Raw genomic sequence first — 23,984 nt, 5'->3', positions numbered from 1 at the left:
ATTAAAGTGATATTTCACCCCAAAATAAAAATTATGTTATCACTTACTCCCCCCTCATTTTGTTCCAAGCCTGTATGAGTTTCTTTCTTCTGTTGAACACAAAAGATGATATTTTGAAGAATGTTGGTATTTACTTTCATAGTTCTTTTTTTTGGGTGTCAGTTTGGCTACCGTCAACTGTTTGATTACCAACATTCTTTAAAATATCTTCTTTTGTGTCCAACAGAAGAAAGAAACACACGGGTTTGGAACAAAATGAGGGTAAGTGATGACAGAATTTTCATTTTTAGATTAACTAACTAAACCCTTTAATAACAATAAGAATTAAATTGTTGTTCATAATAATGTATTATTTAGATCATTTAAATGTTTGCTGATTTGTTAATAAGATAGACATTCAAAACCTAGCTCTGCATTTTGCCATATTTTTTTTACTGTAACCCATAATTTATTACTGATCCCCCCACAGAATGTTTGTGTCATTTTGTTTGCCATTTCTCTATTTTCTGATGACATGGGTGGCTTGACCAAGTTACCGACGTTTTAATGTAGGAACAACATCTGTAACTTTCGTATTTGCGGAGAGAACTATGTTTGTTTACCAGAGTGAATTTTTTATATCGTGAACAGAAATTATTTTTTGTTTTACGTTTTTGAGCGGTTCCGCGGTGCACCTCTTTGGTTCCGCCTTCAACACGCGCGCACACCGGAAGTTTGGATTTTGTTGTTACACTGGAACAAAATGGCTGCTGTGAGTTTTTTTCATTGAAGGCACTGGAACATTTATTCCGCTTCTTGCTTTGGATTTCCTACCTGTGGTGATGCAACTCGATTGGCAAGTCAGTTTCAATGTTTGTCGCCATTGTCACGTTATGCCCCGCTCTGTCAGGTGGTCGTGTTGTGTGGGTTTGTGCATTTTAAGTGAGCTGTTAGCTGTGGTTAGCCAGTCTGTCGTTTGCTGGAGCTCCAGTGCTGAAGTTTGTCTTCTTCTTCTGGCATAATATTCCTCTGCATTTCATAAATGAATGATATGTATTGCCATTGCATCCTTTAACACATACTTTGTCATCATCCTGCTGAATTTCACCACATTTGTTTCCCAGATGTTGTGATTGCATATATACACACAGATGCATAACTGTCTTAATGAGCTGAGTTCATGTCTCATACTTTATTTATTCGCATTCATACACTTGTCATTGGATGTCTGGGGTTAAGTTCTTAATGGCAACTGTCAGCTGACAGATAAATGCACGCGTGGAGTGTGTTTCTGAACTGTCTCTCTCTGATCTCAGGGCTTGAATGGTGTGTTTGTGGAGGTGACAGTGTTGGTGTAACACATCATCGCCTCCTGTCACACAACAACCACGATGGTAAGAACTTCAGATTTGTTTTAATTATGTATTTATAACAGGATTGGATTTTATTCAACATTATGGCATTGATTTGATAATATTTGACATTTTCACTGATTTGTTTGGACAATATGAGAGATTTGCCCTGCCTCTAATGTTATGCATTTTCATTTATCTTTCTTCCACAGCAACAAGTCCTAGAATATGCATTGGATCGGGCTGAGGTATACTTTGAACTTATTTCTGTGTTGTTTTATACTGTACAATTTGGTGTTTATTTTGTATCCATAATATCTGTTCATATGGCAATAATGTATTCTTCTACTCTCCTATGACATTATGTCTTGTTTAGTACATTGTTGAAAGTGCTCGTCAGCGACCAGCAAAGAGACGATCGTCCTCGAGTGGAAGGAAATCCTTATATCAGAAACTTTATGAATTGTACATTGAAGAGTGTGAAAAAGAACCAGAGTTGAAGGTAATCTTCACCAGCTATAACACACAAACACATTTATGTTTTACAGTAACTTCAAGACTAGCATTTCAATGAAGTAGCATTTCAATTTTATTTCCATTTTAGCTTAGTAAAACCAGATACTTAATGAGAAAACTATGGTGTGATTTTATACATTTTTATCGAGTCGTGTTATGGAATATAATAGTGAAAATCGCGGAATGATATTACGGATTGAATATGTGTGTGTGTTGTAAATAACAAAGTCCTTACTGCCCTCTTTTTGTAGGAACTGAGGAGAAATGTGAATCTACTTGAGAAACTGGTCTCACAGGAGTCAGTCTCATGTCTGGTGGTCAACCTGTACCCTGCCAATGAAGGATATTCGCTTATGCTTAGAGGAAAAAATGGATCTGGTACTGTCTGCTTTTTATTTGTTTATTATGCTTAGCTCATCATGCTGCTTGTTATTAAAGTCTTGCCCGAGCTGATGTTTTTATCCCGACCTATAAGATTCAGAAACAATCCGACTTCGCTATGAAGAAGGAGAGTTACTGGAGTACCTGGATGCTGAGGAGCTGCCGCCCATCCTTGTAGACCTTCTAGAAAAATCACAGGTTAGTAGCATCACTGAACTATTTTTTTTTAATGTGTAATTTCTTCATGTATTTTTCCATTTCATTTTATGCACTTGAAAAATCTGCCCTGACATTTTTTTTTATTTATTATTATTTAAAAATATTTATATTTAATTTACCATTACCATTACCGACCCCATAAAGTTCAGAACAGTGTTGTTATTGTTAACTAAAACTATTATTAAATAGTTTTTCTTAATTAGAATAAAGCTGAAATAATGTAAAACATAAATATTGTGTACACTTAAAAAACGTAAACTAAATTAAAATGTTTCAGTTGAAGAACTATAATTACATTAAAATAATTTAAAGCTTAATAGAAATATTAAGAAAGTCCAAAAACAAATAAAATATGACAAAAAGCACATAACAAATCTCAAAATATAAAAAAATGGAAAAAAAACAATACTATTATAGTATATAAATAATGCTAAAATAACACTGGTGCAGAATTGATTCAATGTGTAATTTTATTTTCATTAACCTCCATTAGTTTTTTTATTACATGCAGTGTTACTGATGCATAAACCAGTGGCTTAGTTTTGTTTTTCTGCTTTTGTTCTGTCAGGTGAACATATTTCACTGTGGCTGTGTCATCGCTGAGGTCAGGGACTACAGACAGTCTGGAAATGCAAAGATGCCGACCTACCAGAGCCGGCACATCCTGCTGAGACCCACTATGCAGGTCAGTAACAGTCCTGATCCATGACCAGCAGTCTCTGAGAAACTTGAGCTGAGTATTTTTATTAAGCTGTGTCTCTTCTCTTCTCCAGACCCTGATCTGTGACGTTCATGCTATGACAAGTGATCACCACAAGTGGACGCAGGTGATGCGACTGCATAGAGCATTAAAAGTGACAGATTCACAGCTCAGTATGGAGGAGGCATCAATTCTCATGTGTTTTGAATGTGTTTATAGGATGATAAACTTCAGCTGGAGAGTCAGTTGATTCTGGCAACAGCAGAGCCTCTGTGTCTGGACCCTTCCATCTCTGTCAGCTGCACTACCAACCGTCTGCTCTACAACAAACAGAAGATGAACACACGATCCATGAAACGGTGACGCAGCTTTTCATTCAAATGCATTCTGCTTTTTGTATACAGTACTGTTCAAAAGTCTCCTGTTCTCACCAGGGGTGCATTCATATTTGAGTATATTTTATTCCTTTAATGGCAAAGCTGAATTTTTAGCATCATTACTTCAGTCTTCAGTGTCACATGATCCTTTAGATATCATTCCAATATGCTGATTTGGTGCTCAAGAAACATTTCTTATTATCAGTGTTGAAAACTGGTTTAAAATATTTGTCGAAACCACAAAATTTTTTTTTAGGATTCTTTAATGAATATAAAGTTCAAAAGAACAGCATTTGAAATAGAAATCTTTTGTAACATTATAAGTGATTTTACTGTCACTTTTGATTTAATTTAATGCGTCCTTAATAAAAGTATCAATTTCTTAAACAAAAAAAAACATTTTTCCAAGACTTTTGAATGGTAGTGTATATTTGCATGTTCCTTTCATCTGCTGTTCAGTGTACAGCATGAACTGCATTTTGCATTCAAGGAATTGCACATACCCACAGAGCTTATGTAGATTTGCACAGAGTAGATTTTTTATTGTGTGTTTGTGGTTAGTCACCACCTGTGAACTGAAAACCCACTGCTGTTATGATCTCTCATTGTATTGTTGAGACTTAAAGGAATGTGAGTGGGGTTTTTTTCACCAACATGTGCTTTTGTCCTCGCTCTGTGGAGCCAACAAAAACGGTAAAGTTGCAGTTCTTTTAGCTGCTTGAGTTGAGTGCAAGAACCTCACGAGAATCCGCCCCTCTGTACTGACAAGAGCTAAATAAGAGGGTCATTTCATGTAGTTTTACCAAAGTTAAAGGCTTCAGAATGTTGTAAGAGATCCTGAAAACTTAAAAGCAAAATATCAAATCCATCATATGTCAGTTATGCATCATTCCATGCTAATGGAAGTCATGTTTCTCCCCTCCGCAGGTGTTTTAGGAGGCATTCACGAGCAGCTCTGAACAGACAGCAGGAGATGATGAGCCACTGCCCCGCACTGCCACAGCTCCGACTCCTGGACTACCTGCAGAGGAGGAAAGAGAGGAAACCTGCTCCCTCCATAGACCTGAAGATCTCCAAAGCTGGGAATGTGAGTCAAAGACGCAGACATGTTTTCATTTCTGTGCTGATTTTGGGGAAATTAATTTAAACCTGGTAAAATATGTACACTACTGTTCAAAAGTTTCGGGTCAGTTACAATTGTTTAAAATTACTTTTATTCAGCAAGGATTCATTAAATTGATCAAAAGTGACAGTAAATACGTTTATAAACAAAATATTTCTATTTCAAATAAATGTTCCTTTCGTTAAAAAAATCCTGACGTTTTTTTCACAGAAATATTAAGCATAATAATAACAAGAAATGTTTCTTGAGCACCAAATCAGCATATTAGAATAATTTCTGAATGATCATGTGACACTGAAGACTGGATTAATGATGCTGAAAATTCAGCTTTGCCATTACATGAATAAATTACATTTTAAAATTCTTTTAAATGAATCAACAGCTATTTTAAATTGTAATAATGTTTCACAGTTACTGTATTTTTGATCAAATTAATGCAGCCTTGGTGAGAATTAAGAGACATCTTTCAAAAGCGTTAACTCTTTTGAACGGTAGTGTATTTATTATTAATCAAATGTCCTGTTTAAATAAATACTTAATATTCATTCCGAGTTTTGGTTTGGTCTTTATCACTAGAGTGGGTGTTTTAGGTGTTTAAATCACTCTTGTTTCTCTTGTAGTGTGTGGACATGTGGAAACAGAACAGTTGTCAGCTGACCGTCCCAGCAGAAATTGACGTGAGTTGCTGACTGTAATGCAGTTAAATGAACATACAGTATCACTCTCACTTCAGAAAAATGACTTGAAATCTATAAATTTTACTGTCTTGTGGCCTTCAGTGTTCTGTTGTGGGATGTTTGGAGGTTTTGTCCTGTAGCCAAGTCTGTGAACATGAGTTTTTCTCTCTGCCTTCAGGTAGAGAAATATGCAGTGGCAGAAAACTCAGTCAAAATAGAAGACAATCTGCCCACTGTTTGGCCTGCACAGGTAACAAAATTGTGTGAAAATTACATAGGAACTAGACTGTACATGAACCCTGTAAAATGTTGTTTTATCTTTGTGACATGTTGTCTTTGTCTCTGAACAGGACGTGAGGGACGACTACATTTTCGAGTGTGAGATGGGAGGCCAGTCTCAAAGAACAAAAGTCACTATCTTCCAGTCTATGGGCGACCCGCTGGTGTACGGGAAAATCTACAGCGCCAAAGAGTCCAAATCAGAGGAGGAAGTCACAGACCTACACCTCATTCACCCACCGTAAGAAAAATTTATAAATTTTCTTATATTATACATTACATTTATATGCGACCAATGGGAGATGGGGAAGTGTCCAGGAAAATTACTTTTACTCTCCGATGAGAGTAGGTTTGCCTGCTCACGTACCTGATCTTTTTTTCTTTTTCTTTTTTCTGTGATTTGTAGATTTCTCATAGGTTCAAAGACAGACGGTGATCGGTAAGTATGGGAGCTTCATTTTGTCGTTTGGTGTTGTTGGGTTTCTGGTCTTAATAATAATAATAATAAACTTTATTTTCTATAGCGCCTTTAAAAGTTACATCTCAAAGCACTTCACAAAAATAAGAAAAAAGAAAAGAAAAATACAACAATATAAAAGAAAAGCATTCATAAAGAAGTACATTCAAATATAAAATACACATATAAAATATAATTGATATGTTATCAAAACAATGTGAACATTCCTGTGCTGCAGGTTTCTGACGCAGTATAAAGAGGTGTATGAACGGGACGTGAAGTGTCAGGTGAAGATGTTGCACAACTCGCAAAGCCAGCTCTCCCCTACCAGGGAGAACGAGGTGAGACACTTTGTATAATGTATATATCTTACTGTTTCGACTGGTTATAATCTGATTTGGATCAGGTTTGTAATCATCTAATGTAACTATTTATTTTGCAGTTCATGCTATAGAAAAATAGATATGAGGCAGATATGCTCTTTTTCTGCCTATCTAAACCAATCCCAAAAGTGATTGATTATAGATTTATGTGCTAGATATAAAAAATGGGTACCAAAACAATTGCATGTGGCTAAAAAAAAACAAAAAACAACGTAAATTTTATGACATCCATGCATCATCCAAGATCAGACCATTTTGATGGCTGTTTGTTGTTGATACAGGCTGATGGTTTCTCAGCGCTGGTCCAGTCTTCGGTTTTAGGAAAGGGTGTCAAACACAGACCTCCTCCTATCAAACTGCCAGCCGGCTCAGCCTGCGCCTCCTCAGGTGAGACAGACTTAATGTATGATGTATGATTATTTTATATGTTCATGTATGTGTATAAATGTCCAAAAACATTTTCCCTGAAAGTCCGAGTTATAATCGTTTGCAAGAGCGTGATTATAAACACAACGGGGCTGTGAAAGTGGACGAGGGAGTAGATGAGTTTGCCTGTTTGGCTGACGACGTTTAATGTCCCCCACAACCTCTGTAGTCCCATTTAGCCACTTGTTACACAAGTAAAACACCTTTTAAAACACCACAAGAGGATATTACTGATGTACTTTATATCATAGAATAAAAAGTGAAAATATCTTGAGCATGTTCACCACAGACCTTATTTCAAGCATTCAACCAAAAGCCCATAAAAAAAAAAACCTTGACATGAGAACGATGAAATCGGTTATGCTAAAATGCTAATTCATTTCTGGGTTTTGGCCCACAAAAAATGTCATCTCAGGCACCCCTTTATAAAAGACCTTAGTCAGATTAGATGACGACATACAGAATTGAACACGGATAAAAACGAGGCTGTGAGGAATAGACATCTTTACAATGTCATGCACTGTATAAAGGTTCTGGATCACGTGATTTTCACAAATCACAACTTTGACAGCTGTTTTATGGAGTTTTTGTCCACTGAAAGTTTTTTTTCGCAGAGATATTTCGTCGGCTGAACAATCGGAATGTTGTTAAAGGGTTACTTAGTTCACCCAAAAATGAAAATTCATAAAACATTTAACATTCATCACACATCAGTTATGGTAAATTGAACCTCAAGCATGATAGTTTGACATGCGAGAACCAATGAGGTTCATTCTCGTGTTATGCAGCATGTTGGAGCTTTCACAAGAACCAGTCTATAGATTGATGAAAGTCAAAATTGCCTGGTCAGGTCTTGATCTCATTCCCCTCCTTCTGTCTGTCACAATATGTTTTTGTCTCTCCACTTTAAAAAGTGTACAAACAAACACTCCGTCCTGTTGTCTAGGAAACCTGTACAGTACACAGGCCTCCAGCGGCCATCTCAAGTGCCCGACTCCTCCACCCTCGAAGAATCAGTCGCTCTCCCGGAAACACTCCATGGAGCTTAGCCTGCTGTCCCCTGCTACTCTCTCGCCCATGCAGAGTGAGTAACTTGAGTATCCCTCCATCCACAACCACAAAGCTGTTACTGACTAGGGCTGCGTGATATATATCCAAATAAAATTGATTTGGCAATATGGCTTAGTGTGATTGTCAAATCCAGCAGGCTGTGATAAAATATTAAATAAATATATATGCCCCGCCACCTCGTCAAAATAGAAGCTCAATGGTTGACGTTTCAAAAAGAAGAAATTAAGATGTAAATATTGGTATTGAAATTTAATAAAAACTTACTCCAATAATCTTCGTTTTATATAACTTTTTCTATAAAAACTTTTTGTTACAGTGAATCTTTTCCTAAATCATTCTGGCAAAAACGGATTTTGCCATTAAAAACTCTTGAGTAAAAAGTAATTTTTAAGCTTTAAAAAATAAATAAATAATATGCAGAAAACAACAAAATTACCCCCATTCAACTCTAGAATGATTCATTCTTTCCAAATTTTGCCATTTAAGCCACCTGGTGAAAATTTGTAGCCTGTAATTTTTTTATACATGCAGTCCTATCACTGCTTGTAGCCATATATTTGTTTATTAATTTTTCAACCTTCTTTTTCCTCTGATTGTCATCCATAGGATCAGGTACTCCCAAGCCCGCTACACCCACACCCACCAACACGCCGTGTTCTACGCCACACCCTGCCGATGTTCAGAGTGCCACGCCCTCATTAACGCCCACCCCTCAGGACCCCACCCTCCCACAGCAACCTACCCTGCTGACTCCCTTCACCCAGCAGCAGATGGCCCTGCCCGTCATGACTATTCCCCTGCCCACGTCCAGCACCACATCTTCACAGGTCATGACCAACCCTGCAGGGCTGAACTTCATCAATGTGGTGGGCCCAGTTTGGTAAGTGACATGAAAAAAGGATTTTATATGACTAAAGCCGGGTGCACACTGTATGATTTTATCCACAATTTGGCCGTCTGAGACAAATTTTACAAATCCTAAAATATTCCTCTGATCCTAGGCTAAAATCTGTAATCTTAGGCTACAATCGAACGTGTCATGGTTTGATGATGTTAAACTCGATGAGTTTTCGTGCGTTTGTCCATTTTTGACTGTCGTACAGTCCGACGTTGACAACTGAGATCCTACTGTGGGACATGGCTTACTGCAGGGATCATGTTCATACAGTCTGACAAGCAACAATTGTAAAGGACTATTATATTCACCCGGCTGAACCTCTCTTACACACAGCAGTCCACAGACCCTGATGAGCGGTTCTAACCCGATGCTGGGTTGTAGTCCTGGGACCCTGGCGTCTGGTATACCCCTGAGTGGACTTCTGCCCTCTGGTGGTCTCATGTCTGGAGCTCTGCCTGCCATGCAGCCTGCAGCTCCAGCAGGTAAACTTCTCCGTCATTTGCTCCCTGCATGGTCAGATGTTCATCAGTGACTTTTACAAGTTATCCGTCACTATTGTGAAGATTAAAATGTAGGAGTGTAACGATACCCTCATGTCACGAATCGAAAAATATCACGATACTGAACTCATGATACAATATTATTGCGATACTCCAAGATATATGATTAAAGGTTAAAACGCTAAATTTGGTTCAATTGTGGGAGTAAATGAATAGGCTTGGACTTGGTGCTGGTAACCCAATGCACAGGACAATGGTGACACCAGAATAAAAATATTCATGATTCTGAAGCTGAAAATACAGAGTTATTTTAGATGAATATGCTTGCACAGTAATTTTTATTTTTGGTGAACTATACACAATACATATTGTCACTATCCATGATACATATTGTTGCATTTTTGTATTGCGATATATTGTGACACGATATATTGTTACACCCATATTAAAATGATTACACCCCTATTAAGATGTTAATGTTGTCCCAGCAGGTGGGCCTTTTGGCCTGAACAACAGCCAGGGACTGCGACCGCTCAACCTTCTTCAGGTGAGGGAGCTTTTCCTGTAATGTAATGGGTTTTGTGGAGATGATTCTCTCATTCCCTCCCATTTATATTTGTGTTTCCCTTTCTTTCAGCTCCCTACGGGACCACTGATTTTTAACTCTCTGCAGCAGCAGCAGTTGTCTCAGTTCTCCCCTCAACAGCAGAGCAGCCAGTCGGCCACATCCAGCCCCCAGCAGCAGGGGGAGGCCGTGAGTTAGACACAGTGTCCATCATTTTACACTGCTTTCATTATTCTAGTAATCTTGTGATGTGGAGGATTAACTAAGAGTGTGACAATCTGAATAGTAATTGAGTTGTCCTGTTTGCATCAGGCTGACCCGGGTCTGACGACAGAACAGGGACTGACCGCACAACAGACGGCAGTCATCAATCTCACCGGAGTGGGGGGATTCATGTCCCCTCAGGCAGCAGGTACAGACTCATGCACCGGATACATGCATTTCACTTCTCTGCTACTCCCCTTACTGTTATTCAAGTCCATCTCTAGTCCAGACATCTCTAACAGACACTAACACAACGAGTAGACATACTAATGGATTTAGATTTTTGTAGTGTGTCATACTAATCTCAACGTAGATCAGTCGAAGTTAATCAGACCTGTTTTTTTGACTATTTGGTTTGTCATTTGATTAACATGATGGTGGATGCCACTTTTCCTTTTTGCTACATTCTACCTTTTATTTCCTGTTACCTCCCTCCCCACCCTATTCTTTCTCTCTCCCCTCCTCCTCCACCCCCACCCCTCTGTCCGTGGTAGTGCTGTCCCAGCTGGGTTGTGGTCTGGAGGGGTCCGGGCCCAGCATACCGTCCCCGAGGCTCCAGCAACAGCACCAGCCACAGATCCAAGTAATGCAGCAACTTTGACCTCATCCACCCATAGACATGTGTATATCAGACTGACCTTTGACCTCTTGACATGAATTCAAAACCGACCCTATTTACTTTCTTAAAACACCTTTCTGGTCTTATTGTGCATGATTTGTCAGTTTATATTATTCCAACGTGATTCATAATCCTTCATCAAATTATAATAACTTGTTCCAGCTCTGAAACACCTTCTCTTTTTGGCTGACATCACTTACGCACATTGTACGCACCTACTTTTTATGAACCAATCCGTTCTCAATGGATTAAATAAGGTGCCGCCCTACTTTTTTCCCCTTGTTGAATATTGTTACACTCTGAAATACGTTACATTACACAATTATAAAACGTATAATTATCACCCTAAAATCAAAGGTTGAAAAAATATTAAAAAAAAATTTTTTTTATTATTTTTTTTTTTTTAAGTTTGGGGTCGGTAATTATTGTTTTTGAAAGAAGTCTCTTCTCACCAAGGCTGCATTTATTTGATCAAAAATACAGTAATATTGTGAAATATGTTTTCAATTGAAAATAACTGATTTCTATTCTAATATAATTTAAAATGTAATTTATTCCTGTGGTGGCAAAAATGAATTTTCAGCATCATTACTCCAGTCTTCAGTGTCGCATGATCTTTCAGAAATCATTCTAATATGCTGATTTGGTGCTCAGGAAACATTTCTTATTATTATCAGTGTTGAAAGCAAGGTTTCCACAAAAACATTAAGTATCACTATGATTTTTAACAATGTGTCTTTAGACTCTTTACCCTCACTTTTGATCAATTTATTTGTCCTTGCTGAATAAAAGTGTTAATTTCTTTAAAAAACAATTTACTACCCCCAAACATAGAGTTTTTTTTTTAAACATAGAGTTCAAAGGTCTGGTGCAAGACTGTGGATCAGTCTGTTATATGATGTCTATGCATTCATTCTTTAGATTAAATGCTCAAGACTACACAGCTAAACACTGTTTATCACATCAATAGTTTCTTTCCGGGCTTCTTCTGTTCTGACCAATGTGTAAAGCTTGCCGTGTTTGAGTAACCACTCTTGTCTAAGCCTTTACCAACATCTTTGCATATAATGTTGAGCTTGTGGCATATCTCTTAACAGCAGCTTGAAGCATGTTTTTATAGCAATTGAGATATATTTCAAAAAGGATTCATCAGATTTAATTTGTTTCATTGATAAGCATGACTCATTTGTGTTGTGCTTGTGTTATCCATCACACACATCTGACCAGTAACAAGCCAAACCCTTGCACTAGTCCCAGCTGAGATGCGAGTTGAAGTTGCTGTCTTACTGACACCAAACAAGAGCATGGCTGTGTGTGTGTGTGTGTGTGTGTGTGTGTGTGACAAAACAACAGCTGCATTGCACTTTTACTTTTACTGCCTTCCTTTTCCATCGCTACTGCTTGATCCTTTCCTGTTCTTCACAGTTTGTCGTTCCCATTATTTCCCCATTGAATATACCATCCCTCCCTCTTTCTGCCTCACTCAGCTTCTGCAAACACTTTGATGTCTGTCCAGCGTGTTGCTTCCAGAATGGTGGTTTCCCTTCAGCAGTTCTGCTTTAGTTGAAACTCTTCCATTATCTGAGCCAACAGGAGGGGCGACACAAACACGTTAAGCATGTAATATTGTATACAATGTACATTACTAGCTAAAGGTATTTTGCGAGATATTTGAACCAAATCAGTTATCAGATGACGGTAGAGATGTTTTTATCAGTATCTGTCGATATTGGATAAATGTTTGTGCATGCTCATTTCCCATTAGATTACCTTTGCTGTCCATCTTTAAAAACATGACTAATTTAGTTACTGTTAAATGTCATCTTTAGCAAATCTCAAAATTAATATAACTTTTTTGAATACTGTACACTTATAATGATGTGATGCCTAAATTTACTTGTAGCATTTAATATGATTTAAGTTGATAGTGTTTTATTTTTTTATTTTAGACCTAATAGAATTAATCTGTCTTTCGCCATTTGTCTGTTATCACTACAGAACTTGAAAATAATTATTAGCTTATCGATTAGATTTTTAATATTGTTGCATCCCAAATTTTGCAATAATAGTAAAGGCATTAACTCATCTTTTTAAAAGAAAATTCATATGCAAGCACAATATACACTGCTGTTTAAAAGTTTAAGGTGAGATTTTTGTAAATGTTTTGATCTCTTATTCTCACAAATACATTTATTTGATAAAAATACAGTAAGAACAGTAGTATTGTGAATTTTTTTTCTCATTTTAAAATGTAATTTATTCCTGTGATGGCGAAGCTGAATTTTCAGCATATTTTCTCCAGTCTTCAGTGTCACATGATCCTTCAGAGATCATTCTAATATGATGATTTGGTGCTCAATACATTTTTTTTTAATCAATATTCAAAACAGTCATGCTGCTTAATTTTTTTATGGAAACTGAGACATTTTTTTCAGGATTATTTGAATATGAAGTTCAAATGAATAGCATTTATTTGCAATATATATATTTTTTTGGTAACATTTTAAATTTCTTTACTCTCACTTTTTGGTCAATTTAATGTGTGCTTGCTGAATCAAAGTATTAATTCCTTTCAAGAAAACAAACAAACATTTAAACAGGAGTGTATATCTCTTTAAAACAATTAAATAATTATTTAATATTTGATTTAAAAAAATTCCACATTAAGTTATTTAAATTGTACTATTTAGAGGGTGTGTTTGATGATCGTCATAACGTTGAACTCCTTGGCTACATGTAGGAAATGCTTCTGAGACACAGCTGCTGTGAGAGGGGACTCTTGGTACGTTTTTAACTGCACAAATTCATTATCCGTTACTTTCCCTTTCGCACAGTTGCAATTCTTGCAGCACCAAATGCAACAGCAGCAAATGGGTATGGCAGTGGGGGCGGCACAGTCGGCGCTGCCACGGCAACATTCCGTCAACCAGCCAAGAAGTAAAAGGAAACGCAGCACGCCACAGCCCCTCCCCAAATCATGACCTCCGGCCCACCGTGAGGACGTCAACAAACGGCACTGTGCTTGATCCGCAGCATTTTATGGACTGACTGTGGCTCAACCGGACTAAAGTTAAAAAAAATTTAACGTACATAGGGGTGCAGGAGTTACCCACCTGACCTCAGGCCAGAGGACTATTCGTATTACATCGAGGACATTTAGAGCAGGGGACCTTAGAGTATTACCATATTTTTTAAAGAAATACAAGACATGAAATGAGACAATTCTTCTTGTTGGGTTCCCTACGGCATGCTGTCTTTATTCTCCTTCCAAATGGCCCTTTCAACGAGAGCCTGTTCGGCTCGAGAGGGTGGACCCTACGCACACTAATAAGGGCCGTACAGATGTGCCTCAACTTTACCATTATGAGAAAACCTTCTCTCTACTGCTGGATGTCAGATTGATGGGCTGCCTTGTCCCAGCATGCAATTACATGTGCGGTTTTTATATGGCACATTTTAAAATGGCATTTTGTTATACTGAGGGGGGAGTTGATGTATATTCTTATTGAGAAAAAAATCTAAACCATGTGAGTGGATGACATTTCTGAACACTGAGGCAGAATTTTTGTAAATGATCTTTGTCGGCAGTTTTATTGTGATAAAAAAGAAAGTATATATTGACAGTGAAAAATACAACTTTTAGATAAAAATGTCACGACTGTGTGTGTGTTTATTTCGTCGTCTTCATGCTCCCAATGACTTTGTCCACTAGTTTGCTGATCTCTTTGTTTCTCGTTATGGCTCGATTGATGCAGTGTTGTAGTTTCTCACCGGATAACGACGTCCCACCTAAAGCAAAACATTTATATTTAGTTTTTAAATCTACAAATAATATTCAACCAAATCTACAGACCACAAAAATTCAATCTGACGATGCTCATCTACAATCTTGACACCTTTGACAAAGTGACACTTTGGATCCAAAATAGGTCATTTATGTGATCTGTGTAGATTTGATGATTTTTGTTTTAAATTGATATGAGAATCGTTTATAAGTCAACTAAAGAGAAGCTTTGAGGTCTCAGCAATTTTTCCGCCAAAATAAAAGCTCTATGGTTTAGTGTTTGAAAGCAAAGAAATTAAGACATTAATTAAATAAAATTCTATTATTATGAATTACTCATTATTTTACAGTACAATAGCATTTCATTTATATTAACGCATTTGGCAGACGCTTTTATCCAAAGCGACTTTTTATAATTTAACTAAATATAGTCAAGGGGGAGCTATGCTCTCTCTTTGTCATATGGAAGCTTGTCATATGGAATCTTGTAATTCTAAGTTTATATCTCGCAATTCTGACTGCTCACATTTCTGACTGATTTCTGACTGACTGATTTATCTCAAAATTCGAACTTTTTTCTTACAATTCCTTGTTTTATATCTCGCAATCCTGATTTTATTTTTAGCAAATCCGATATTCACACAATTTCAAATTTGTCTTGCAATTCTGACTTTATTTCTAGTAGCAACCCAAGATTCTCAATTAATTCTGATCTAGCAACCCAAAATTCTCATATTCTAACTTTTTTTCTTGAAATTCCATGTTTATATATCTCACAATTTTATTTTGAACAATTCTGAGATTCTCACAATTCTAACTTTTTTCTCACAGTTCTGACTTTATTTTTAGCAATTCCAAGATTCTCACAATTCTGACTTTTTTCTCGCAATTTCGAGTTTAGATAGATACTCACAATTGCAAGTTATAAAGTATGAATTGTGAGAGATGAACTCACAATTCTAAGAATAAAAGCCTGGATTTGTGAGAGAAACTCACAATTGCAGGAAAAAGTCAGATTTGTGAGAGTCACAATTACCTTTTTTTTATTCCATGGTGGAAACAAGCTTCTATAATGTTGCCTTTTTCACCCTGATGATATTGCATCCCTGGATGCTGTAAATAACCTGCAGTTTTGTGTCAAATGTCTTGATGTTCACCTGGTTTGTGGACGGCACAGAGTCGATCCTCCTCATCTGTTACCACAGTCATTAATGCTGTAGACAAGCTTTCCTCTTCCGCTGTGGGGTCGACGATGATGATGGAACTGCGAAAGGAAAAAGTGTCCGTGAACTCATTCTTGTCATTTCTAAAGAATTTTATATTGATCTGAGACCAGTGTTCTCGTTTTTAATTATTATTAAGTTAATTTGGCTAAACTAAATAGCGTATTGTGTAATAGAGAAATATGTTAATTACTCATCAAATACTGCAAACGATGAGCCAACTGGGTGCCTGCTGATCTTCAAGTGTCTCTTCTTCTGGATGTCAACTTCTGCTAAATCTGTCTCTTTGTTTACAGTGACTTCAGGAAGTTGGGCTGAGAAATTGGAAGTGTGTTTATTAGTCATCATAACAGCAGGAGGATAATATATTCAGATGGAGTGCTCACCGTTCTTTAAAGCTGCCAGCAAAACTATGATGCAGGCGTCAAGTAAGTTCCCATCGTAATCCAAACACATAATATCACAGTACAGCACCCAACAAAGCTAGAAAATAAGTGATAAATGATATTTTTAGAGTATATTTATTAAAGATTCTATTATAAACACACACATACATACATTTTATATATACATATTATATCTTACCTTAGCTTTTTCAATGCACAATTCCTCCATATTTATTAAGTCTGAACTGCAGAGCAGAAGAGAATAAACAAGAATTAAGTAATAATAACAATCATAATGTTTTGGCTTGACCAACATTATTTGCAGGCTTGCAGCTAAGATTTATAAGAAAAACATTTTTCCTCTTTTTTGACAACCAATCAAGTTGCTTTTACCCACAAAGAAATGGTATTCTTGAGTTGTACCTCTCAATGACATCTGCGATAAATTGGCTGGCTGCCTGAGCCTGTTCTCCTGGTGGTCCGGGTCTGAATCTAGACGAGCACAGTGGAGGCAGGTCTACATTTGGGACTTGGAGACCAAAGAGGAACTTCATTCAAAATTTCATTCAACACCCCAATGTATAACATTTGTCAGTTACCCAGTTATAATTTACCAATATATCCTTTATTTGGAGCATCAGAGGGTGGCGTAGTTAATTCCTGCGAGAACAAAATGCTGTAACTTCATTATCCACAACCATATCATAGCTTTTAGGAAAATAAAAATGATTCTTACAGCTTTTATCCCACAGATTACTGTGGTGTTTCCAATTTTCACCATTGCTGATCCATCGGCTGTAGATATGGAGCCTAGAAAGACACGTTTATCCAATATTATATTTAATGACACCACTGTACTTCTAAAGCATTGAAAATTATTCTGATCATTTTAATGTGTTATTCTACAATATGCATCTAATACTTACTAATATTTAAGGTTGTGGGTCTAAACTCTCCCAATTCTCTTCCATCTGGACGACAGTTTTCTTTCTGTTGAATATTAGATTAAGATAATTGATTATTAGATCAACATTATTACCTGCTGTGTTATAAGTTATAACACTGAATCAACTTCATAGCTGACAGAAATCAAAACGTTGATTAACTCACCAAAAAGCTCCTGTGATATTCAAGAGGCTCTGCGGTTCTAAAAAAACAAAACACACACTCAATATTTACGTTAAATACAGCGAAATCACAATCTCACTGTCCTGAAAACCTCAAGTATATTAAATAATTATTAGTTATTCAGATAAAATCTACATATGTAATTCACGCTGTATTGTAATTGACTTACTTGAAACCAGCCGCCATGATGTTTAGAAGCACCACGTGAAACCTGCAGTGACGTAAAGAGTTGAATCTCCCGTCCTCCGCTCCAGTGGGGGGCGCTAGTGCTGTTTTCAACCTCCCGCTCTGCTCTTTCTTCGCCCGCTGTGATGATGTGGTTTGTCCAGGACGACTTCCGCGTAGGTGTTTCTCAGTGACTGGAAGTAAAGTTCAACAACAGAGATTGAACTATTTATTCCGTAAATTAGTACGACACCCATTCATATATGTCCCGCCTCACGGAGTCTCAATTTAAGGCTGCTCTGTATGAAACTGTAGGGTAGTTTAGCTGTGAACTGGTGAGCTTCCCTGCAGTGATATGTTGACTGGGAAATGGATGATGGATTTCTGTGTATGTGAATTATTGCAGTTTTCGATGGTCCTGGCTCTGATCGTCTTACTTTTGGTAAATTTATATCTTATCATTTTTATATTATTTTGAAAGTTTTTATAATTTTAATATTATTGTGGATTTGTTGGTTTGTTACTGATGTATGTATGCTCTTAGTGACCTATCCATGCTGTTGTTCTTATTATTTGTTAATGAAAATGAATTTGCAATGAAATTGTTCTTTTGAAATACTTCTGTCACACTTCTGTTGAGCTACACCGATTCATCCAGTTGAACTAGTTACTCCTTTGTGTCACACCTGTTTGTTCTTGTCTTTAGGTTGTTGTGATTGCTCATGTCAGTGCTCAGGTGGTAGATCAGACTCGCCATGAGAAGGAGAAGCACTATTTGACTGCAAAGGGCAAAAAAGAGCCTTTTCCCAGTCTGATGGACCCTCCCTCATTGGAGCTGTCTGTGGTTGTCCCTTCCTATAATGAGGAACTCAGATGTGAGTTATGGTGATGATATATATAGTTTGAGTTAAAAACCTCACTGAATCCCTATGGCTCAAAATCATTAACCTCCTCTTGGCAATAAGAGGATTTATATTGGTAATGTTTGTCTCTTGTTTTATCACACAGTGCCTGCTATGATGGATGAAGCCATGGAATACCTGGAGAAAAGACAGGTGCTTTATTAATTATTTTTTACATTTCTATTATGAAACAACAGGCTTATTAGTTCTGTTTTTCTGACTAAAATGTTTGTGATAATGATTGTATTATAACATGTGTACTTTAAATACACCTTTAAAAAAAAGGCATACATTTATAAATAAAAGTGTAAACATATCTGAGTTCACCTATGAATCCAGGAATGATGCCACACGTTTTTTTTAATCCTTATGGATGTTACTGCAGACTGGTTGTTTTTCCAGCATCTTTGAATGTTTCACCACTAGATGGCATTGCTGTAACTAAAGTGACTGTTTAACCCAATTTGTCCTCTTGTTGATTTTACAGAATGAGAATCCATTATTCACATATGAAGTTATTTTAGTAGATGATGGCAGCAAAGACAAAACTACAGAGGTAGTTTTACGTCTTATTGTTATTATTAATTATAATATATCAAATGAATAATATATAACGATCAAACTGAATGCTTGATCATATGTATCCTCAGGTTGCCATGAAATACACAAAAAAGTATGGAGCACAAAAAGTGAGAGTTCTGACGTTGATGAAGAACCGTGGAAAAGGCGGTGCAGTTAAAATGGTAATAATGCAAAAAGCACCCAGTCCTCCTTGTGCATTGTCAAGCTCAGCTAAAAGTCTTATTTTGCACACACTAAGTTCAACAGTTGCTATAATGTTGTTGTATTTGTCTCTGCTCAGGGAGCACTAAGCTGTCGCGGGAAGCTCATTCTTATGGCTGATGCTGACGGAGCCACTAAATTTGCTGACATTGAAAAGGTGGAAGAAGCTCTTGAGAGCATCAGTGAGAAGCCTGTGAGACACCACTTTTTGTAAATATAAATAGACATGCAGCAAATAATCTCAGAATAGTTGGTATGTGGATTACATATTTGTTTGAAGCTTAACCAGGAGCTGGAGTTATCAAATTACTTGCAGACCTTTCCTTGCCAAAAGATCTCAGAGCATCTAAAAATGTTTTCCTCTTATGTCAATGCAGGATAACATGGCGATCTCCTGTGGATCCAGAGCTCACATGGAAGAAGAATCAGTGGCTCAGGTATTCAGCGTTTCTCAAATATATTGAAGCATAATAGCTAATGTTCATGAGGAAATTGCCAGTACGTTTGCATTTTCAGTCTTCTGTTTCTTCTTGTTGCAGCGGTCAATGTTCCGAACGTTTCTGATGTATGGATTCCACTTCTTGGTGTGGTTCTTTTGTGTGAGGGGGATTAAAGACACACAATGTGGATTTAAGCTCTTCACTCGTGAGGCTGCCTTGAAAACTTTCTCCAGCCTGCATGTGGAACGCTGGTAAGGACGCTTAAAAGTTGAAGAGCTTTATAATAAAATTCCCCAATTATGATTAAAAAAAATATATATATATATTACCTTTGATGTAGTGTAATATATAGCTGTTTGTGAATGTAAAACGTCTGCAAAGTTTCAAAGATCGAAGTGCACGAAAATTGGAGTTATTGTCTCCCAAAAGAAAGAACAGATTGGGAACTGCCCAAACGAGTCCTCAGTAATTCCGGTCTTACTTCCTGCTCGAACCTATGTAGGTTTGTAACAAATTTGCATAATGCCAGCCTTTTGTCTTTATTGTCTGCCTGCAGTTGTCTACTACTTTGACCCTCCCTCAAACACTGTAGCTGTAACTGAGGCCTGGAAGTGTTTGATTTGTGTTGTCGACATGTCGATGCGCTGCAAATTCTTTTTGCATGCACTTCAAAAGAATGAGGACTTGGGCTCGACACCAACTTTACTGTTCGTATCACCTATGTATCAAGTGTTGAGGAAGCCCGGAGGCCTCTGGGCTGTTTCGTTTCCAACCGTGCTTGTAAGCGGTAGGCCAATCATAACAGACTGAGTCATCTGACCAATCAGAGCAGAGTAGGCTCTCGGAAAGGAGGGGTTAAAAGACAGAATCTATTATCAAACCGTTCAGACACTGTGATAAAAAAGAGGTCATGCTGCAGTGTATATTATGAGAAAATTGTGTTGTTTTTTTGGCCTCGGATGCATAATTGTAGACTCCAAAACTAAATTAGGAACCTTTAAAATATCATAATAGGGGTGCTTTAAGGCATCTGCAACTTTTGCAAATATAGCATCAAATTCCAAAAAGTACTTTGTTTACTTTTATAAGAACCTTTTATTATTATTTTTTTATTTAAATTTAAATTTTAACCTCTTAATTAAAATTAAAAAATGTGTCCTACAGGGCATTTGATGTGGAACTTCTCTACATTGCTCAGTGTTTGGACATCCCTGTATCAGAAGTGGCTGTTAACTGGACAGAGATTGAAGGTTTGTGCTGTCAGTTTTGAAATATAATACACTTAAAGCATAGGCAATTAAAATAATTAATACTCTGTCTTTTTTCTAGCAGTATGTGTCTCAAAAATGAAGGTTATTTCCACTATGAGCTAATGAAGACTTGTTTTATTGCTCATTTAGGGTCAAAGTTGGTGCCGATCTGGAGTTGGCTACAGATGGGCCGGGATCTAGTCTTTATCAAACTGCGTTACTTAACTGGTGCCTGGAGGCTGGAGTCTGAGAGAAAAACTCAGTAGCTGTTGTTACTGCCAGTGTGCTGCTCGTGAGCTAACAGGGGCCGATGGTTAAACGCAGTCCTTTGCCACAAATGAGTGCACTGCGTACGCAATCAGTGAACAGCATTAGCATTTCATTATCACTGACCGTGCCGTGACCACATAAGGGGATTGTCCTTGTATTTTTATTTTTTTAATGTAATATCGCTGTTTTTCATGTTTTTCTTTTACATACTATTGGTTTAGAAATGGGGCAGATGGTTCTTGGCCAAATAAAGAAAAATTATAATCAGTTAGCGTTTCTGCATTTACAAATAATTTGAAAATGTTGCACAGAACCAGATGAAGACAAAATGATGCAGTTTTTACAACACTTTAAAACATTTTTTTATTATTAAACAAGCTTATTTGAAAAACACATTGATTTATGCAGAACATCAAAGTATAATTTCTGGGCTTGATTTGTAGTTTTTTTTTTTTTATATATATATATGTGGTGTGCTGTGTGCTTAAAATCAGTGCCAACCAAATCCATTTTTAACACACTCATCCACACATATAAAGTTTAAAAACACAGTTGACCGACTGAAATGGTCCATGGCAGGGCCACAGCTAGGGTATCCGGGGCCCAGGTGTGGGTTGTTCCTGTGGGGCCCCCCTCATTTGACATTGCGGGGCCCCCTAAAAGCCCGGGGGCCTAGAATCTTCACCTCCTTTCGCCCCTCTAGCGACAGCCCTGGTCCATGGTCTGGCGTGTACTCAGTCCTTTTTAATGTGGTTTACACAATGGGTTGGCTCTGCACCCTGGAGAGAATATCCTGTTTATCCTCCCTTTCTCTCCACCAGGAAGGCATTTGTTCTTAGTCAGCCACTCTATCTTGTCAGCCACTCTAAAAGATGGTGTATTTCAATATTTTCACTGATAAATTATTTTTCAAATCAGTTATTTACGCAGCTATATATGTATTGTATTTCTCCCTTCTGCTAAGCCCTAAATATAGAGGCTCGTCAGTAATTTATATTATGTACACGTTATGATCCTGTGCACCTTGATTGAAGAGGATCATTTTGCGGTGTCCTTTTATTGGAAGCGAATTCCCCCTGCCAAACTCATTTGATCAAAGAGAGCACTAAATATGCGAGCTGTCATTATCGGGAGTATTGTTACGTTCCCCTGCAGTTGTTGTAAACTGAAAATGTCAAACTTCTAGACTCTCTGTCGCCATCCTGGCTTGCGTCATTAACTGGACAAGTCACTCTACGCACACAATCGACGTGTATCCATCCGCGCCGAGGAGCGCACGAGAAGTAGGGCTATCGATAAGCGCTGGCGATCCGCCAGTCTGTCACTAAATATTCTACTACTTTCTACTTTAACTTTATCAATATTCTGCTTCCAATTTCTAAATATATAACAGGTAAATGTTTAGAGAGAATAGAGCTTTTTTTATTTTTATTAACAACTGTTTTTTTCGTTTCACCTAAAATGATTTAATTCGAAAACGGTTAGTTTTAATCACAGTGTACCGTTGTAATGACTAGGTTGTGAGTTGGGTTGACCTAAAACAATTCTAAACACCCCTTAAATGTAAAAAGGTTGGACGGTGTCTTAAATGTACGTATTTTAACGTTACACCGACAAACGTTTCTGTCGCCATTAAAATATTAGAATTTTAGTGAGAAGGCGCTCGTGATCAGACGTTGCGTTCCCTGTAACCATAGCAACATTTGGCTGCTCGAGCATCCCAATCTCTATTGGGATCGATATCCGACGGCACATCGACAAAACGTAATACTGACACCATTTATCACCAATTTTGATACAAAAACGTTATAATAGTAATTTTTGTTTGAAGCGTTTTTGAATTTTAAAGCGCGCGAATTCCTCACAAATTCCTTTGAAACGTAATGTTAGACCGCTTAAAAGTCACTGAATAATCGCACACTGGGAATGATTAAAAATTAAAGTCATGAAAACATCAATAAAAAAAAGAAATACTTTGACACAATCACTTTCCCTTTACAAAGTAGGCTATGCCAAAAAAGGTGCATTCACTTCCTGTAAAAGAAAAAAACAGCTGTCTGCGCTTGTCATCTGTCACTGAAAGCAAATTAAAAGTGAAACGCTGCTGCCCACAATAAGCTGTTTTCCCTCAATAATTGGCCTGTGAGTGAGTCTCAGGCTGTTCTTTTGAACGGGATGATCCCTCTGTGTGTCTGACGTCCTGGGAGAGTTCCAGGAGCAGCGGATGAATTCCGCACGAAGGCGCTGAGGCTCCAGTCAGACTGACGCCGCGGCTCTCGCTCCATCCAAACACACGCGCTGAGCTACACCTCCAATCGGCGCGAGATTCAGCATTCGGCTATTTTGCGGAACTACGCGGATTGTTATTCGACTTGTCACAAGAACAAGGTAATGGATGAAACGTGTTATATATATACCACTTCTGATATTATCTAGAATTTATTTCAGGACTTAGCTAAAAAGTAAAAGTTTTATAAATGATGAAAAATTAAGGCACGTGTCTTTTTTCTTTTTTAACTTTATTTTGTCTTGACGCTGTATTTTTTATTTTTCACGTTAACTTGTTGCTTCTCACATGTTAGTCCATATCACGCGAGGCTGTGTAAACAGACATTATGCCACTTGCTGCTTAATGATGCTGCTCCCGTGATACGTTTGTGACAGTTGTGTATACCTGGAATACTTTAAAAAAAAAAAAATAAGTGCCAAATGTAGCATTTAAACGTTTCTTAAAGCAAACAAACAAAGTGAAGTTGAGGGAAAGGATGTGTATGTGCGTTTGCGGGGGAGTTAGGTGATTAAGCCTATCTCAGCACTCAGACTGCCAGACGCCAGTTTCATAAGGACACACTGCCTTTGAGAACAGA

General features: G+C 37.5%; 3 protein-coding genes across 6 annotated transcripts; 2 read left to right on the top strand and 1 right to left on the bottom strand.

Annotated features, from left to right (window-relative positions):
- Window positions 1-709: 709 nt before the first annotated feature.
- On the top strand, window positions 710-13,982 carry supt20 (SPT20 homolog, SAGA complex component). 4 transcript variants are annotated; one of them, XM_056239602.1, is made up of 24 exons: window positions 710-839; window positions 1,296-1,373; window positions 1,544-1,579; window positions 1,708-1,833; window positions 2,099-2,225; window positions 2,323-2,426; window positions 3,016-3,132; window positions 3,221-3,274; window positions 3,367-3,506; window positions 4,452-4,611; window positions 5,268-5,324; window positions 5,503-5,574; window positions 5,675-5,844; window positions 6,010-6,042; window positions 6,299-6,401; window positions 6,725-6,830; window positions 7,816-7,953; window positions 8,547-8,820; window positions 9,172-9,320; window positions 9,830-9,885; window positions 9,976-10,092; window positions 10,216-10,315; window positions 10,662-10,750; window positions 13,621-13,982. In XM_056239602.1, the coding sequence occupies exons 2-24, from the start codon at window positions 1,371-1,373 to the stop codon at window positions 13,765-13,767; spliced, it is 2,478 nt and encodes an 825-aa protein (XP_056095577.1). In that variant the 5' UTR covers window positions 710-839; window positions 1,296-1,370; the 3' UTR covers window positions 13,768-13,982. The 4 variants fall into 4 exon arrangements, with proteins under 4 accessions (XP_056095577.1, XP_056095576.1, XP_056095579.1 ...); XM_056239601.1 differs by having other exon boundaries at window positions 9,827-9,885; XM_056239604.1 differs by lacking the exon at window positions 10,662-10,750.
- Window positions 13,983-14,358: 376 nt separating this feature from the next.
- On the bottom strand, window positions 14,359-17,580 carry exosc8 (exosome component 8). Its single transcript, XM_056239606.1, has 11 exons — window positions 17,477-17,580; window positions 17,290-17,326; window positions 17,106-17,169; window positions 16,916-16,989; window positions 16,794-16,839; window positions 16,603-16,708; window positions 16,379-16,424; window positions 16,180-16,276; window positions 15,987-16,107; window positions 15,728-15,834; window positions 14,359-14,575 (listed from the first exon to the last, which is right to left on the bottom strand). Exons 1-11 carry the CDS (start codon window positions 17,491-17,493, stop codon window positions 14,457-14,459), a joined length of 834 nt encoding a protein of 277 aa, XP_056095581.1. The 5' UTR covers window positions 17,494-17,580; the 3' UTR covers window positions 14,359-14,456.
- Window positions 17,581-17,651: 71 nt separating this feature from the next.
- alg5 (ALG5 dolichyl-phosphate beta-glucosyltransferase) lies at window positions 17,652-21,461 on the top strand. The gene is made up of 10 exons (XM_056239605.1): window positions 17,652-17,914; window positions 18,179-18,347; window positions 18,481-18,527; window positions 18,862-18,930; window positions 19,025-19,117; window positions 19,237-19,350; window positions 19,535-19,594; window positions 19,697-19,848; window positions 20,762-20,847; window positions 20,998-21,461. Exons 1-10 carry the CDS (start codon window positions 17,828-17,830, stop codon window positions 21,111-21,113), a joined length of 993 nt encoding a protein of 330 aa, XP_056095580.1. The 5' UTR covers window positions 17,652-17,827; the 3' UTR covers window positions 21,114-21,461.
- Window positions 21,462-23,984: the final 2,523 nt, after the last annotated feature.

The sequence above is a fragment of the Rhinichthys klamathensis genome, unplaced genomic scaffold, assembly GCF_029890125.1.
Source record: "Rhinichthys klamathensis goyatoka isolate OS25496 unplaced genomic scaffold, OSU_Roscu_1.1 h1tg000569l_1, whole genome shotgun sequence".
Taxonomy (NCBI): Eukaryota; Metazoa; Chordata; class Actinopteri; order Cypriniformes; family Leuciscidae; genus Rhinichthys; species Rhinichthys klamathensis.
This window is presented reverse-complemented; position numbering and strand designations above follow the sequence as displayed.

Excerpts from the sequence above, each read along its gene's own strand:
- supt20 (XM_056239601.1), top strand. Across the intron at positions 5,575-5,674 it reads CCACTGTTTGGCCTGCACAG|GACGTGAGGGACGACTACAT; the intron begins GTAACAAAATTG and ends GTCTCTGAACAG. Across the intron at positions 10,316-10,661 it reads CATGTCCCCTCAGGCAGCAG|TGCTGTCCCAGCTGGGTTGT; the intron begins GTACAGACTCAT and ends TGTCCGTGGTAG.
- exosc8 (XM_056239606.1), bottom strand. Across the intron at positions 16,425-16,602 it reads ATCGCAGATGTCATTGAGAG|TTCAGACTTAATAAATATGG; the intron begins GTACAACTCAAG and ends TCTGCTCTGCAG. Across the intron at positions 16,108-16,179 it reads GCTGGCAGCTTTAAAGAACG|CCCAACTTCCTGAAGTCACT; the intron begins GTGAGCACTCCA and ends CCAATTTCTCAG.
- alg5 (XM_056239605.1), top strand. The coding sequence starts at position 17,828 with ATGTTGACTGGGAAATGGATGATGGATTTCTGTGTATGTGAATTATTG. Across the intron at positions 18,931-19,024 it reads GCAAAGACAAAACTACAGAG|GTTGCCATGAAATACACAAA; the intron begins GTAGTTTTACGT and ends ATGTATCCTCAG. Across the intron at positions 20,848-20,997 it reads TAACTGGACAGAGATTGAAG|GGTCAAAGTTGGTGCCGATC; the intron begins GTTTGTGCTGTC and ends TTGCTCATTTAG.